Genomic DNA, 17394 nt, shown 5'->3' with positions numbered 1-17394 from the left:
CGATGAAACTAAATGGAATCTATGAACTGGTTGTGGGGGTCCCTGCTTCATCTCTCTCTCAACTAAGGGGTCCTCGGGGGGGGGGGGGGGGGGGGGGGGGGGGGGGCAAGAATGAGGCAGCACAGCTCTCAGCCACGATGCAAAGTATATTAAATGGAAGCAGCCATGGTGCCCGCGGCGCTGGCCTAGTGGTCCAGGTGCATACCACCACATAGGCTTAGATGCCCGACAGCGTGTTGCTGGTTCGAGTCCCGACCTTGACGTCCTTCGCTGCATGTCTCTCCCCATCTCTTTCTCTCCCTCTTTCCTGTAAATCTTCACTTGAACTATCAATAAAGGCAGAAAAGCCAAAGAAATCTTTTAAAAATACAAAATAAAAATGGAAACAACCAACATCTCGACTGTGACAATCTTCCTCAGAGTATCCAGACCAGCAGCACTACAAGCTCACAACATGTCACCTCATCGTGAGCTTGTAGATCTGCTATTTTGACCATTTGTCCAACAAAGATGTAGGGCTTAAACGGTTAAGAAAATGTCAACCCTCCCCCCTCCACTGTTATTTTCAGAAATATAACCCTGCTTGTTATTGGTTACTACTCTGCTGCATATTGATAAACAGTTAACTAGTTAACCATCTCTGTTACATTTTAATTTTCTTTCATGCACTATGTACTGTGTACTTAAAGTTTTAGGGGCCACCTGATAGCCAAGTGGTTAGGGCACATGCATGGCTTTCTTTTAAAGTTAAAAAAAATGTTTGCCTGTAACGGCATACCGGAAATCGGGATGCCAGGTTGGAAGGGGCATAAATAAATGTGCTGTAAAGGTGATGGGGGTGCCTATTCCAAAGCACAGGGCTTCTTGGATAGTATCACTAATAACTATCTTCGTGCCATCCCGGCTCTTGCTACGGCCGCAGATTAAATCCCAAGGGCTTGTTGTGGTGGCTCTTGTCAGAGATGCAGACCTGACAGAAACCTTGAATTTCTTATTACCACAGAATTACTGAGGACACGGAGGTCCCACAGCCTCTCTTCACCACTTCATCTGGCATGTGGCAGGTTGAGTGATCTTATGGCCAGAGGGCAGCTCAGTGTTTTTTAAGAGCCATCCACTCTGCGAGACCGAGGCCCTCCACTCGTCCTCGTAGCAGTGGCCATGATTTTGCGGCTGGTTTCATGCTCATTTACACTTAACGAGCAGCTGCGTCTGATTCCGAAATGAGGTGGGCGTTGAGGAGAGGAGCCTTAAGTCAGCTCAGCCCCTCGAGAGGCTCTCCTCCAGAGGTCCTCGGCTGGAGTCTAGAAGGGGAGTGGAGAGGCTCTCGTTCCTCGCCAGGTGAGAGGGGAAGCGAGAGAGAGCGCCAGGTAGAGCACAGAGAGCAGCGGCAAGTGGGGCTTACGGGGGGGGGCGCCCCCCCCCCCCCCCCCCTCCCCCCAGGGAACACCCCAGCAAAACAAGTTCAGCCGTGTGTGGAAGAGCGTGTCATTCCGACGCATCGCGTCCATTTACCTCTCATTGCCAGACGTGTTTTGAAATGGGCTCACCATCAATGCTGTTTATTTAATTTCCTCCCCCTGGTGTGTAGCCTGTAACTCTGTTTTACACTAACGGCCTCTTGTTCTCTTTCCCCTCTATAGACCTCCCTGGTTTAATGGGTCCAATCATTGGGATGTCACCAGACAAGAAAGTGGAAATTCCGGGTATGCAGGAGGAGCGGTCAGGCCTCCGAGGTGTGTGCGGTGCAGGGACCCTACCCGAGGCAGAGTGCGCCGCGAGCCCACTGGCCACCAGCATAGACTGCAACGGAGTTTCTGAGGACGAGGAGCTGACCAATCTCAACTGGCTCCATGAGAACCTGCTCCAGAACTTCACCCTGGGAGGACCTGAAGCCCAGGCGAGCACCAGCCCCCTCTTTGACATCGAGGGGGACAACGGGGCCATTCAGGGCCCGTCCTCGTCCTCTTCGTCCTCGTCGCACGGCAGAGGCAGGGAAAGGGACTCGTTGAAGTCCAAACCCCCTTTCTCCTTCTCTCTCCTCATCTACATGGCCATCGAGCAGTCGCCCAGCAAGTCCTTACCCGTCAAGGAGATCTATGGGTGGATTCTCGAGCACTTCCCCCTACTTTTCCAACGCGCCCACTGGCTGGAAGAACTCGGTGCGCCACAACCTGTCCCTGAACAAATGCTTCCGCAAGGTGGAAAGGAGTTTGGGAAAGGTGAGTTGGCAAAGTCTCTCGCTGCGCATCTCATTTACACTCGGCACGTGCAAAACCAGAAAAGCCTGCTAGTGCTGCTGCTGCTGCTGTTGCACGCATTTATATACAGTATGGCTATATGTATTTAGGACAATACCATCTCAGGTTTGACTTTTGACTCAGGGGGGATAATCTCTTCTGTACCATGTACCCAAACAGCCCCGTGTGTGCATTGAGAATGCATTGAGAATGCTGCTGTTTGGGAACAGTGGAGCAGAGAGCTGCAGTGCGGCTCACATAACAGTGGTCGGTGCTGTAAAGCAGTCACAGGACCTCTGACTCCTCTGCGATAAGGGGGGTGAATTCCTCTCAAGGTCATAGGCCCTCCTCGAGAGAGAGAAATGCAAGCACAGCACACTGAGATAGGGCTTTATCTGTCGCAGCACAGCGAGGTAGTGCAACTGTTTTAAGGGCAGGCAGATGAGCAGCTGAAAAGCCTGTGCATTCACACCGGGTGAGGGTGGCAAGCATGAACAACAGTGTGGAGAGAGGAGACGAGGGGACAAATGTCTGTCCTGGTGCAGCACCAGTCTCTGTTATATCTCAAAGAAGGACAACATGGAGACAGATATATCGTCGTTGTCGGGTGGAAACCTTGTATGTCCAAAACCGTTGTTTTGTATTTATAATTTTAAAGATGATCTACAAGCACACAAGCACGCCTCGCAAAGCGAGGCGTTGTGTGCTTGTAGATCATCTTTTTTCACTATTTTTGTGCGACAGTCTTGTGTGATGAAGCAGGGCTTTACTTTACGAATAAAACATTTGAAACTTTTGAGAGATACAAGGTTTCTGCCTGACAGTGAGGATATCCATCTTGTGCACTTGAGATACGTTTGCTGATGTATAAACAGACAGATCTAGTACACATTTCTAAGCATGTGTGTGTATAGGTAAATATAATGACAGGTAGCAAATAACACTGAACTCCCCTCATCAAGTGATTATTTTGTTGCTTTTTTTAATTGTTCCTATTATGCGATGCACACAGAGTCAGTGCTTCATCGGTTATGCCAGGCCTTGTTGGCCTCACACCAAATGCCTTTTCAAGCGATTTAACCGCTAAAGACAAAATGTCCAATGTTTGACTCCCATCATCTTGATCGTTTGGAGAGGCGGTATATAAAACTCATGTCCAAGCTGTCTTCATTCGGTCCTTTTCTCGTTCTAGCCTTCTGATAAAATCAAACATGCTTAATGTTATCGGAAGTCTTCTAAAGAGTAAAGACTTCGGATGATATAAAACATGCTTGATTTTTATCTCGCTGCATGGTCAGTCATGTGAAGTTTACATTGTCAACAACTGAACCAATGTCTTGCGCTCCCTCACCAACGCCAAACAGGACAAACCACTGCACACAAAACGGCTGCTGAGCCTCCATTGTTTCCTCTTGCATATTTCCACCGGGAGTATGCTGGGAAGTAATCTCAAAAGCAATCTTATTGTATTCCTGCAAACAGCGACCCTGGCTGCAAGTCTTTACAAAAATCCTATAATCTGACTAAAAACTCTGTGTGACTTATGATGCCACGTTGTCTTTAGACGTGTCGAGGGTGTTAGACTTGAGCCCTTTAAAAGTATTTAAAAAAGTGCATTGTCGGCATTTGGACGTCAACATGCACACGCGCGCGCGCCTCCTCGCTGCCACAAAGTGCCACTTACAGTAAGCGGCACACACAACAGGCTTATCAGCAATGACGGCTGACGCGACGCAGCGTTTGGTGTAAACTCTGTAGGGGTGAAGAGACTGTGCCAGCCAGGGAGAAAGCCGCTATACAGCGGTGGTTGCCGGGGCGGTGAGGCGGTGCTCGAGTGCAGTGCAATGTTGTTTTTGACAGCACATTTTGATTTAGTTTTAGTCATAGTCTTTTGAATAAATTGTCATTCAATTTTAGTCATAATTTAGTCACCTGAAAAGTTTTAGTTTTAGTCTAATTTTAGTCGACTAAATATCATACGTTTTTAGGCGACTAAATCTACAGTTGATTTTGTCAACTAAAATGTGTTTTGGCGGACCTTGATGCCATCATAATGACTGATTTTACACTTGGTTGCGTGCTGAAAATAGCAGATCTACAAGCTCACAACGCGCCGCAGCTTGTAGATCGGCTATTTTCAACACGCAACACCTGAGAGCAACCAAACATAAAATGACTCTCTTCTCCACTAGTCCCTCCCTAATGTTTTAGTCTCGTTTTTGTTTTGTTGACGAAATTGTCAATATATTTAGTCTTAGTTTTAGTCATCACAGCTTAGTTTTTATTTCGTTTTTGTCAGTGAAAAAAACGCAGTCAACAAACATTTTTCGTCATAGTTTTAGTCGACACAATCAACACTGGTGCAGTGGTTCTCAACCTGTGGGTCGGAACCCCCAGGGGGGTCCCCAAATTATTTTGGGGGGTTCCCCCCCAGATGATTAACTTAATGTGTAACATTGTTTTCTCGCTCAACTGTAAACAAACCAACATAACGTTTAAGTGTTTAGAGGGTATATCTGCACATTTCTAAAGTGACAATTTAAGGACTTTTTAAATACCTCTAAAATGACAAATTAAACATTAGCCAAATTGTCAAATATTAGAGACAGAAATTGTGAAAATAGCAGGCGCTGTGAGCATGCAGATCGGCTATTTTCACATTAGAACCGTGTTGTACAAAATGTAATGCCTCAACTCTTAGTGCTCATAGGGTCAGGGGGTCCCCAGTTAAAATATGATGATTTTGGGAGGTCGCGGCCTGAAAAGGTTGAGAACCACTGCTCTGGTGCAGACGCTCAGAATGCAGGTGCGCCGCAGTGAGCCCTCTGAGTGAGTCTGCCGAGAGAGACCAGCACCGGTTTCACATGACACTGCTTTGGTGGTTTCCGTTGCCATGGTGACGTTTCCTCCTTCCTGCCTTCTGAGCTGGCTGGTAATCTGAGTCAAGGTTATTCTCCTCCTCCCCGCCTCTCGCTCCCTCCCTCGCTCCCTCCCTCCCTCCCTCCCCAGACTTGGGTAAGAATACACCGCCATGAGATAAGGCGACCGTTTGCACACTCGCAGGCAAAACTCATTCCTCACATACTGCGTGTGTGTGTGTGTGTGTGTGTGTGTGTGTGTGTGTGTGTGTGTGTGTGTGTGTGTGTGTGTGTGTGTGTGTGTGTGTGTGTGTGTGTGTGTGTGTGTGTGTGTGTGTGTGTGTGTGTGTGTGTGTGTGTGTGTGTGTGTGTTCCTCCTTTTGCACATTTCTAACTCTGAAGGAATTCGAGGTGGGCCGGCGTCGGCTACGCACGTTGGTCATTTGAGACCTAACCTGTTTGATTATTTTTAGCTTTCGAATCGGGAGGGAAGCCTTTTCACGCCTGAGCGGAAGCCTGGGTGATGATGCTTTAGCCTCATTTATGAATTGCATTTCCCTTTTCGCCAAATTGTTTTCGTGGGGCTAAAATTAATGTCATTTAAAAGGAGTTAGAATAAGTGTCTGCTAATGTCTGTCTGTGTTAATATCTTTCCTGACAGCTGTTCAAAGCCAAATGATATCCAGAAGCCATATAGCAGTGCTTTGTCATATATAGTATAAACAACATACTGTACCCATACCAACTATCATACCTGTATACCATAGTCTGTGTGTGCATCTCACTTTGGCTGACAAACAACAAGGGTAATGGTTCCATGTCACTCATTCTGTTCTTTACAATCTCAGTCTTCAGAGAATTGTCTGACATTGTGTAAATAGGAACAACTGACAGTGCACCAGGGGTCTTCAACAGGGGGTCCGGGACCCCTAGGGGGTCCTCGGAGTTACTACAGGGGGTCCTTCAAATCTTTGTGAGATAGAAACCTTTTTTTCTCCTTTTTTATATTAAACACTTGAACCCTAACATCCATATTCTGAGAACTTTAGCCAAAAATAGCAGATCTACAAGCTCACAACGCGTTGTGAGCTTGTAGATCTGCTATTTTCGGCAAAGAGGTTTGGTGTAGATGGGAAAAGTATGGAGTGAAAGGTCACGTTTATTGTATTGACGGTTCAAGTGGTTAAATGTCTGAAAACACAAATTGACATGAATCCAAAATACACTGATGGTTGTGCTGTCAAACGATGAAACTATATGGAATCTATGAAAAAGATTGTGGGGGTCCTTGCTTTATCTCTCTCTCAACTAATATAAGGGGTCCTTGGCCTGAAACCGTTGAAGACCCCTGCAGTGCACAAAGTACCAGTAGAACAATTCGAGTGTGCCAGATGTCCTTATTGAAGAGTCCAATCTTTTGTTTTTTGCATTGTGTTGTTCTTGACTCTTGACTTTAGTTTTGTCAAAGAAGTGTGGCTTTTTTTTTTATAGAGGAAAACACTTCAGCAACACTTAACCACTTGTGATCTATTTTATATGTTGGATTTTTGTCCAAATAGAGACTTGAAGTTGATCGTGGTTAATGTTGTTGAATGATCAAGGCTTTGATTTGCGCCTCCCAGTCATGTACATTCTCAAAACTTTAAAAAAACGAAAACCTGTAAAGCCATAGGCTTCCAATGTCCTCCTGTGTAGGGCTGTCATGATTATGACATTTTACATGAAGATTAATTGTCACTCAAATAATTGCGATTAACAATTTAATTGTGTTTTTGTCGTTGACAATTACATTTCTGTTTGGCTTGTAGGCTTTGAATTTGCACATGTCAGATATGACGCATAACCTAAATATACAAAGAAATTACTGACATATCTGTCTATATAACGTTATACTTAAAAAAGAACATTGATAGTAGAAATAGACTATCTACAAGCGCTTGTAGATCTGCTATTTCCACTATCTCTGAAAGTTTTTGAAAATATATGAACATTTTTCAACATGAAAAGATTATGATGATTATGACAAAATAATTGCGATTATGTCAAATAATTGCGATTGGACGATTATGTAATAATTGTGACAGGCCTACTCCTGTGTTGCCTAACAAGCCCCCCCCCCCCCCCCCCCCCCATCTCTTTTTGTGCTGCAGGCCAATGGAAAGGGTTCTCTGTGGTGTGTCGACCCTGAGTACCGACCCAACCTGATCCAAGCTCTTCGGAAGCAGCACTACCCTGCCGCACATGCCTTCTGCACGCCACCCGCCTCCCCACCCAGGTGAGCCCTCACACCCACGTGTATCAAAACAGCAACGCATTATCGCCAGTGGAAGCTTGTGATTGGCTGAACCGGAGGTAGGGGGCTCCGTTGTGTTCGCCTGGACCGCGCGGAGGTGACGAAATTTGGGGGGATGAAGCTATTCTGTCCATAACAGCCCAAGAAACCGTAGAAATGGGGGAAAAAGTTAAATGTACTTCTTAAAATAAATGTATCATGCCTGTTGCTAAGGTATGGCAAAATGACTGGTGTCTTGCACGCGCGCGAAGTCATGTTACCATACCTTAGCTTTTTCTGAACTGACGCCACTGGGCGTTTCATGGAACCCCCCAACACCTCTCCCCCCCCTCCAAGGACCCCTGGTGGTCCCCGGGCCCCACTTTGAGAACCACTGGCGTAAGGAAGTTCAAAAACAGTGAAAATGTGGATATATAAGCTCACGACATGTTGCGTCTAGATCGTCTATTTTCGCTACCTAAATGGTTACTTGACCGAAAGACTCGTAGGGCCATACTGTAATTGTCTTTGCTTTTCCCCTACAGTGCCTCTTCACCTTCTCGCCACCTCTTCCTGCAAGGCTGTTCATTGAAAGGTGAGTGTCCATGACCACCCGTCTCTCTCCAGCTTCTCTACCATGTGAAGCTTTGTTAAGGTTCCGTCGGCACATGAAATGAAATTCCGATCGATCCATACCTGCTATGAAATGATATTCCTTCACTCCAGTTCTGGCTTCTGTTTAGTGCGTGTGTGTGTGTGTGTGTGTGGTTTTTATTTTCTTCGTCGCTTCTGCACATTCCAGTCACAGTGCATCCAAGCATCGCTATGCTTTTCATCCTCAACAATTGCGTTGCCATTGTTTTGTTTTTGTCAGAGTTTTTCTTTTTATCCATTCAAGTCATGGATGCCTCATGTTAGACCATAATGGTCTCAGACCCCTCTCTCTCTCCCTCAGCCTCACGCTTTCGTTACCTTGACGACAGGCAGAGGTTTAGTCGGTGCTGAGCGCGGAGCACTCAGTCTCAACATAATCATTAATAATTTACAGCCCCTCAAGTGAGTTACGGTGCCTTTGCTTTAGAACTGTAAAGATTGGACACAATGTAAACATGGCACCGATGGCCTGATACCTTCCTTACGCCTTGTGGAGATTCTTACTTTTTTGATTAATAAAATAATCGAGAAGCGTGTTTTTTAAATATATATATATATATATATATATATATATATATATATATATATATATCGATGGACCACCTTTTTTTTGGGGGACATTATTTTATGCCTTGTTGCTCAACAGTTTCGTGCAGCAATAAAGAAAATAGACGATCTACAAACTCACTACGAGTTGCATTGCAAGCTTGTTGATCGCCCATTTTCACTATTTTTGAACATTACTTAAAAAATAAAAATAATAATCACCTATAATGACATGCCCAAAATAGGGATTGATTATTAATCGATTATTTTATTAAATTATCAATATATACAGTATCTTTTTTTACAATCGATTACGATCTATTGCAACCTAACATTCCCAACACACCAACTGATCTTTAAGTCGGTGTCGATGGAGTTCGCGTTGATCCCGCGGACTTCCTCCTTGGAAGGCAGACTCCCGGCCCCGCTTTTAAGACCTCAGGACTGACCATCATGCATGTTCTCTCCTCTTCCAGAGTCTGACATTGACGCTGCCACTGCCATGATGCTCTTAAACTCGGCCCCCGGGCACCACGTCGACCCATGTAAGAGAGGCTGCACCCCACGCCGCCATGCATTGTTTTAGTTCTGCTCTGTTTGGTTTCTCTCATCGTCACGTGTGCCAGCCCACACCATCCATTGCATGATTTATTACTTTTTGTGCTGCACATTTATGAGACGTGGTCAGGGGTGTCGCACCATATTTTGGGCCCCGGGTACTTTAACTGTTGAAAAATAGCAGATATACAAGCTCGCAGCGCGTCACTGAGTGCCGTGCTGCGAGCTTGTAGATCTGCTATGTTTGAAAAATCGTGAATATGTCAAATCCTTCTACGTTTTTTTTTTTTTAAAAACCTATGTTTCTATGTCAGTGGTGCTCAAACCTTTTCATGTGAAGGACCCCCAAAATGATATGTATTTAGCCACGGACCCCCATCTCAAAATATTTCGTTCCAGGGACCCCCCCCAGAAGCAAAATTTGAGTTCCACATGTTCGCTTAAAAAAAATACATATTCAAAGATTTGCACAGATTTTCACGACTTTTCAAAAATAGCAGATCTACAAGCTCGCAGCGCGGCACTCGGTCCCGCGCTGTGATCTTGTAGACCTGCTATTTTTCAATAGTTAAATTTAAAATAATTCCAGGCCCCTGCACCTTGGGCCCTACTAACTCAGTCCCACTCCCCACCCCCCCCCCCCCCCTTGTGACTGGCTGTGGTTCACCCTGTTTATGCTTTATATAGCATATTAGCATATTCCTTGACTCATCCCTTTCATAAATGTCCCGAGGCGAGTTAACAGATTTTCATGTGTATAGATTTTCACCTAAAAAGGTGCTTCAGTGGAAGTGGTGAAGACTTCCATTTCCCCTTTATCTTCATTGCCATTCATTAAGTATCCTTTGACTCAAAGCAGCAATCCATACGCTTTATTGTCCTCCCACACGGGAGAGACCACATCTCCAAAACACTGGCAAAAGGGAATCCCTGCTTGCCCAGAGGAGATCGTTGTGCTTATGGGCTTCAGGCAGTACTATTTGTCAACCAGTAGGCGTCCTAGCTAACACCAGGGTCTAAATGACTCAGTGGAAGAGTAGGGAGAGACCACCTCCAAACACTGTAGATGTGCTATGTTATATTGTATGAACACACTTGATATACAGCATTTTATTCATGAAAACAAGTTCTGGATTGCAGCTTTTAAACCTTCTCTGTTTAAACGAGGGGTCTTAAACGTTTTCAGGCCAAGGACCCCTTAATTGAGAGAGAGATGAAGCAGGGACCCCCACAACCTTCTCATAGATTCCATTTAGTTTCATTGTTTGACAGCACAAGCATCAATGTATTTTGGATTCATGTCAAGTTGTGTTTTCAGATATTTAACCACTTGAACCGTCAAGACTTAATAAACTTGACCTTTCACTCCGTACTTAGTCTGCTTTTTTACCCCTCTACACCAACCCCCTTTGCCGAAAATATCTGCTGCGAGGTGTTGTGAGCTTGTAGATCTGCTATTTTTGGCTCAAGTTCTCAGAATATGGATGCTAGGGTTCAAGTTGTTAATATAAAAAAAAAAGGTTTCTATCACACAAAGATTTGGAGGACCCCCTGTAGTAACTCTGAGGAAACCCTAGGGGTCCGGGACCCCCTATTGAAGACCCTTGGTTTAAACGCCTGCTTAGTGCTTTGTAAACTCACCAAAAATGTTCACAAAGAAAACATATATTTTTTTAAACCATGTCTTTATTCTTGGGAATGTCTGTCCCGCCAGGCGACCCCGACAGTCCCCTGGACCTGTCCCGACCCGACACTGTAGTGGTGAGCAGCGACCCCAAGCAGGACCACAACTACAGCAGCATGGCGCTGCAGCGCTGCTCGTCGCGCTCTTCCTCCTCCTCCATGTCCTCCCTGGACGACGGCGGCTGCGGGGACAGAGCCGGGCAGACCCGGCGCGCCGGCAGCGAGGGCTTCCACAGCGACACGGAGGACTCTGACCTCTGGGACGAGAGGGGCGCCCCCCAGCAGCAGCCCGCGCGGCGCGCTCCCCCCTCCTCCGCCAAGTGGCCCGCGGGCAAGAGGGCACGGCGCGAGGCCAAGCCGGAGTTGGACGAGGAGCTGAAGGAGGCGGCCGGCTCTCTGCTGCACCTGGCCGGCGTCCGCAGCTGTATGGAGGTCTCCAAACGCACTGCCAAGAGCAAAAAACTGAGCAGGAAATGAAGCGATCCTCTCATCAGACTCCTGACCCCGTGGTCCCCAGCCTCTGACCCCCGATTAATGTGTCCTGGTGTGCCTCCTTCTCCTTATCCGAACGCTGATTGGCCATTTTGAGCCTTTTTCTTTTGTTTTGTTTTGTTTGTTTTGGGAAATCCCTGTCTAAGAAAACAAATGGCAATAGTATCGTTCACACAGGAGAACAAAGCCATATAGAGACTTTTGTAACTCGGGGGTTAACTGTTGGGTTGGGTGTCTTGGGCTATGGAGAAACATCATAATACCTATCCAAAATGACCTGCCCGCTTCCGCTGGACTACATCGTTGTGAGTCAAGGATTTTTGTCCTAAAAAAGACAAAAATGGGAAAAGCTGAAGGTTTTATAACTCAAAGCGTTGCATGCTTCCTCCTCAAACCTGTATCCTCTTCCAAGTGAATCTATTTATGAAGCAAATGAGTGCATGTTTGTAAGAAACAAATTCTAACCTCCTGGTGTAGTCAGTTCCTCCTCCTTTTTGTGCTGAAGAAAAGAAAAAGAAAAAAGCCACTGTTTTTTGAAAGGCATTCGTGGTCTTTAAAGAGAGATGCAATAATTAATCCACAACCTTAACTGCTCTTTTTAACGTTGTTTAATGGTGGTATTTTTCTGGGTTGTGTACACTGGTTAAACTTTGCATTTAAGTGAATGAATGAAGTAGTATTATGTTCATATCATCAGCTAACCTCATTATGTCTGAGTTTTGTCTCTCTTTTCAGGATTAGCACAGTGCGGTAGTTAATAGCAAAAATCAGCCACTGCCAAATGTAGTATCAAAGTTGTCTGTAAGTAGTTTGCTACGATTTGTGAAGCCAAGTCCATTACAGTGCTATACAAAGGAAGGCTATACAATATTTTGCAAAACCACTCAACTTATCAATCCCGCCTAGCCCATCTTTGTGTTGTTTTCGTTTTTTTAGTTTGATTTGTGTACAAACGTTACAACTCGCCCTGTTCATTGTTCCTGCTCACAACCTATGCAAGGTGTAGTGCTTAGTCCAGTCCTTGGCATGGCAGATGTTGACAATGTGCTAACATATGCCGTTAATAGATTTGCGAGGATGTGTGTATGCGTGTATCATACATATGGGATTAAGTTGCATGTTTACTTGAGCCCAAGTCTAAAATGGCTGGAAATTGGCATGACGGGAAAGTGTTCTATGTAGTCCGTCTGGCTACCATTGCTCCAGTTCAAATATTGGCCTATTAGTTATTTATACTGCCTGGGTTTGGGTAACCCCTGATGTAAAGACACAGTTAACAGCATTACTGCAGCTATACCATGACAGTCAGCTATGAGCCCGGAGTAGGTTTGCGTTATGGGTGGATGCTGCTTTGGGAAATTCTTACGGGTCCATTTTTACACTCTTGAGTTAAAATTGACATCGTTGGATTTTTATCTGTGGTGTTTGTTTTGCTTTTTGGTCCTTTTTAATACCGAGTGGGCTGAGAGTCAGATGAAATACCTTGGCTCTTTCATTTTCCTCATGCCTAATTTATACTTAGTCGTACGATGTGTCTTATGCCAAAATCCCCAGCTCACACCGCGACGCACTGCGATGCATTGTGAGCTTTTAGATCTACTGTTTTTTTTTGCTGTGGGACTCAATTGTGCGACAAAGTATAAACCAGATTTAACATTTCCCTCATGAGGCCAGTTGGTTGCCTCATATTGTCCCTGTGTGTTCTCCTCGGTTCTATCCCATGCACTTAGCGCTTTTTGATTTGGTCAAAAGCAAATCCACTGACAATGTATGCATCATTTTGTTGATGCTGGTATGAACGGAGGACTTATTTCTGTCGACTGTGACTGAGGGCAAGTTCATTCACTACTTTGGGAATTGGTCTTGTTTCACATGAACTAAGTATAGAGAATCTAGACTGAAGAAGTGGGAGACAATACAGACATTGCCAGGGAGAATTGAGCATGCATGTATGGTGCCAAAGGGAGTGTTCTTGCTCAGTCAATGGGTGAAATGTTACAGACTTGTCCAGTGCTTGTGTTGTGCACACGGCTCTGACTGGCTGACATGCAGGTCTCCTCCTCGCTCTTCCTCCTAGAACAAAATAAGGAAGTGTGCGCTCTCCTCTTGAGCTGTAACACAGGGAGGTTGTTGTCAGTTGACTGCACGCAGTTCAGTGAGAGGAAGTTGCGAGTGACTTATGGAGAAAAGAGAAAAAAAGACCACAGTCTTCTTACAGACATTGCATCACACAAAACTTCAAAAGAATAGAGGAATAGGGTGCAGTTGTAGCGAACCTGAAATGTATATGAACTTGTGTTCCTCTCATAAGGGAAAGAAACACAAAAGCTTTTGATGTGTCACACAATGACTGTTTAGTGTAGTTTGCATGAACAGTGCCAAACATTTTCCTGTGCCACTGAAATTAAACTGTTATGGCCATTGACCATATTCGCACGGTGGCCATACTACTTTTAAAGCTACAATCTGTGAGTTATATGTGCATTTTATGTCCCAACTACAATAAAGATGTCGAAGGATTTAATTGAGATTAGTCAACCAGTAGGCAACATGGTTGAAATTTCTCAGGGACACCACCTCCAACCACTACTGTAGATGTGTCAGTCAATGTATTAACACGCTCTACCATACAGATTGGTTAAAATAACCTTTTGCTTTTATGTATTCGAATAAGTCCCTGATTATAGCAGTCATACAATACACTGTCAGGGTGGGGTTTCCAACCCCAAATGGTTCATGTGTGAATATGGTCTGTGGTCACCCTGTTGCCAGAGTTGAGCTATGTGACTGACACTGACAGTAGCATTGCCCCAGTTTTCAGAATCACCCACAGGAAGAGGAATCTGACCAACAGTACAGTGACAAACTAAACCTTTGGTTTACTTTTTTTGTTGTTGCTTTTAGACTGGGGAACTGTTTTAGAAGTAAAGACTCAGTTCTTTAAAAGAAAATTGAAAATGTGCATACACTGGTCTTGTTTAGCTGTGAAAAGAAAGAACAAATTGTTGTTCATTTAATCATAAAGCTATTTATGACATTTAATTTATGGGTTTTATTGAAATATAATGATTTCGTATAATTGTAATTTGAAAGGAGTGACTTCTGCTATAGGCACATTTCTTTTCTCCCTTTGAATTTGTCTTGATAAATAAGAATATTGTTTTCTTTTTCCTTTACTTTATTTCACTGCAATACCAATATTTCCTTAATTGTTTTATAGCAACAAAAAACACTTTTGTTTTGCCAATGTACATCGTCTATAAGCGGGTGCTTTTGTTTTAACCATTACTGCCAGGACTCCTGATGTTTTGTCCCTTTTCTTTTTTTTCCTTGTGAGATTGGTTAGAAAACCATTGATTAACATATTGATCCTGAAACCTTTATGTTGCCAAAATAGATGTACAGAAAGAGCAGGGGTAGACTTTTCTGATGGACAGACATTCCCCATGTTGGATTTCTTGAATGGAGTTAATTTAATAATTTTAAAACCTTTATTTGATATATGGTTTCTTATTTTAAATATTTTAATTATTATTATTATTATTATTGTTTGACAAGAAAACGAATCGCAAGCTAAATCTGTTGCCATCATCAAAATAATTAACTCTCACTGCCATTGATAATAACCCATGCTTCCAAGTATTGTTTTGTGGTGTTTGAATAGATATTTTGAACTCCAAAACCATAGAAGACTTAACGTATTTCCCCCCCAAAGCTGCTGCTGTATTAGTTTGTCAAACTTAAGTCTTGAGTGTAAGGAAGGGCTGGTGAGGACTTCTAGTGCTTGTTCTTTCTGTAGCACTTGCAAGAGAAATACTCTGTTGGTGTCAAAAGTTTTATACTTAGTTGTACGGTGGTCAACGCAATGCCTTGTGAGCTTGTAGATGGGCTTGTTTTTGCGGTGTGACAAGGTTGTACGACTTAAGAGTATAACTTAGGCATGATTCTGACTGAGTGAATGTTAGAGAAGAGCTAACTAATAGTTAATAATGGTGTCCCTGGACTTGTGCAACCTGAAAACTGCATATGACTGCTTCATTGCTTGACAGCTGTTATTTGGAATACTGAGTAATTTTTATTTTTTCAAAATTGTGTTGCAATCATTATAGTAATGATGAGCATTTTTCTTTTGCATTTGACTAAAGCTGCCAACCCAGTATCTGTTTGTGTCAGTTTGTCTGTCCTGTCTGTTAGACAGACCACACCCTTTTGGTTTTTGTATGCTAACCTCTGTTGATAAAATGTTTATAAAATTTATTTTCGCCAAAGATATGCAATTGCATTATATATGGTATTACAAAATAATAAAACGTTCTGGTTTTATCACAAGTGGGCATCTGGGTTCTTTTTTGTTGTACTGGATTTCAGTGTTTTTCACAGGCCTATTATCAGCGAATGGCCTGTGCTGAAACAAGAATTAAATTCTGTTGTCTTACTTTCATGATACTTTTTGTTTGTGCTAATTTCTTGATCAACATTGCCACCTACTGTGTAGGTGTTGGTGACATGATTAAAATTATAACCACCTATAATAGTCCATCTACTTCATCTGCTTTGCTCGCTCTGTGTTTCTAGCAGTCTATAGTGTTGTAGTTTGCAAAATTTTCTTTCAGCCTGTTCAGATCTGCACATGCTTTTCCGCCCCTTCCATTTCATTTTCATGTCTCTTTGAGCACGTCAACAACACGTGAGGCAGGGTTAGAGTTGCCAGGACAGAAAGTCCAGCAGCCTATGGTTAGTTTTGATTTCCGAAGCTTGTGTGTGTCTTTTGATGGATGCATCATCAGATGTCCTAACGACACTTCTCTGTAAGTTAATTAGTCATGGCGGACTGCAGGATTGAACACAGCGTGACCCCGAACAAGGGGTTGTCTGACTAGCCCCAGGCTCATTGGCACGGCTTCTATTGTTCAGTGTGTGTGTTGGATGGGGGCTTCTCCCTATACTGACTGCCTCAGCTAGAACACTGTTTATCAATGTCTGGTCCGAGGCCCACGAGGGGTCCAAATGGACCCTCACAGATCTGTAACTCAAGTATACAATATGTTTTTTATCTCTCTCTCTGGGAACCCCAATCGACACTTAAAGTATCAGTGTTAATTGAGCTCTGAGAGTGCACAAATGGAACCAAATGGACCCTCACCAGTCCATTTGGTTCCATTTGTGTGTGCTCTCAGACTTACAGACCCTGTGGTGGTCCCCGGTCCTGACGTTGAGAAGCCAGTGAGCTAGAAATCAGAGCAGCACTACCTCCTCCTCCTCCCCCCTCTTCCCACATGGCCCTAGCAACCACGCCACGCCGACAGTTGCCAAGCAACCAGACAATACCGGAGCCACTGGCTGCGGGCTTTTAGTCTGAGTGAATGTGAGTGAGAGTTTATGTTTTGCCCGTATCCTTTTTAAGATCAAGAATATATCAACAAACAGAGCAAAGGGTCTTTTATTCATCATTAAAAGAGACGTCGACAAGCCTTTTCTTCTGGGAAAAGTATTGACAGACTGCTGCTAGAATAGCCTATATTTAACCGGTCCCAATTGTGAGTCATCATGACGACTGTTGTGTGAAGGTTGAAAATAATTATTATGAATGAAGTGTAATGATTCATGTGTTTGCCACTCAAAGAGACTCAAGCCACTGCGCTATAGTTATGGATTTGTGTTGTTAAACACTTTTCCTCCCAAGACTTTTTAGAAATAGCCAATGTATACTAGGGTAGAGTTAAGGTGATTTTATACTATATTAACTAATTTAGCTGGGGACCCCCTAAAGAACCCCTGGGGGTCCCCAAAACCCCACTTTGAGAAGCACTAGCTGGGCTAGTGGATGTCATGATGTGTACCATAGCATTTCATTGAACTTCTGTGTGAAACAAGGCCACTGATATCTTCGGGGGGGAAACACAAATTCTATGCTACACAACACCAGAGTAAACTGACCCACTTCTGCTTTAGACCTCACACCCTGGCATATAGGCATATCCATTACCACAATAATAATTATTATATTAATGATAAACTTTATCTAGCACTTTTCAAAACAGGGTTACAAAGTGCTTTAAACAAAAGAACACGATAAAAATAAAACAACAGC

At 43.9% G+C, this 17394-nt stretch overlaps 1 protein-coding gene across 1 annotated transcript in view; it reads left to right on the top strand.

The window, feature by feature from the left end:
* Window positions 1–15639, top strand: part of foxn2a (forkhead box N2a) — a 36251-nt gene extending 20612 nt beyond the window's left edge. The window contains 6 exon segments of the mRNA XM_080739886.1: window positions 1644–2122; window positions 2124–2222; window positions 7249–7373; window positions 7916–7965; window positions 9047–9115; window positions 10843–15639. Of these exon segments, the coding sequence (XP_080596012.1) occupies window positions 1658–2122; window positions 2124–2222; window positions 7249–7373; window positions 7916–7965; window positions 9047–9115; window positions 10843–11288 (1254 nt within the window). The 5' untranslated portion in view covers window positions 1644–1657 and the 3' untranslated portion in view covers window positions 11289–15639.
* Window positions 15640–17394: the final 1755 nt, after the last annotated feature.

Source organism: Nannobrachium achirus (assembly GCF_963921795.1).
Source record: "Nannobrachium achirus genome assembly, chromosome: 13".
Lineage (NCBI taxonomy): Eukaryota > Metazoa > Chordata > Actinopteri > Myctophiformes > Myctophidae > Nannobrachium > Nannobrachium achirus.
The sequence above is the reverse complement of the archived record's forward strand: the minus strand, read 5'-3'. Positions and strand labels throughout refer to the sequence as shown.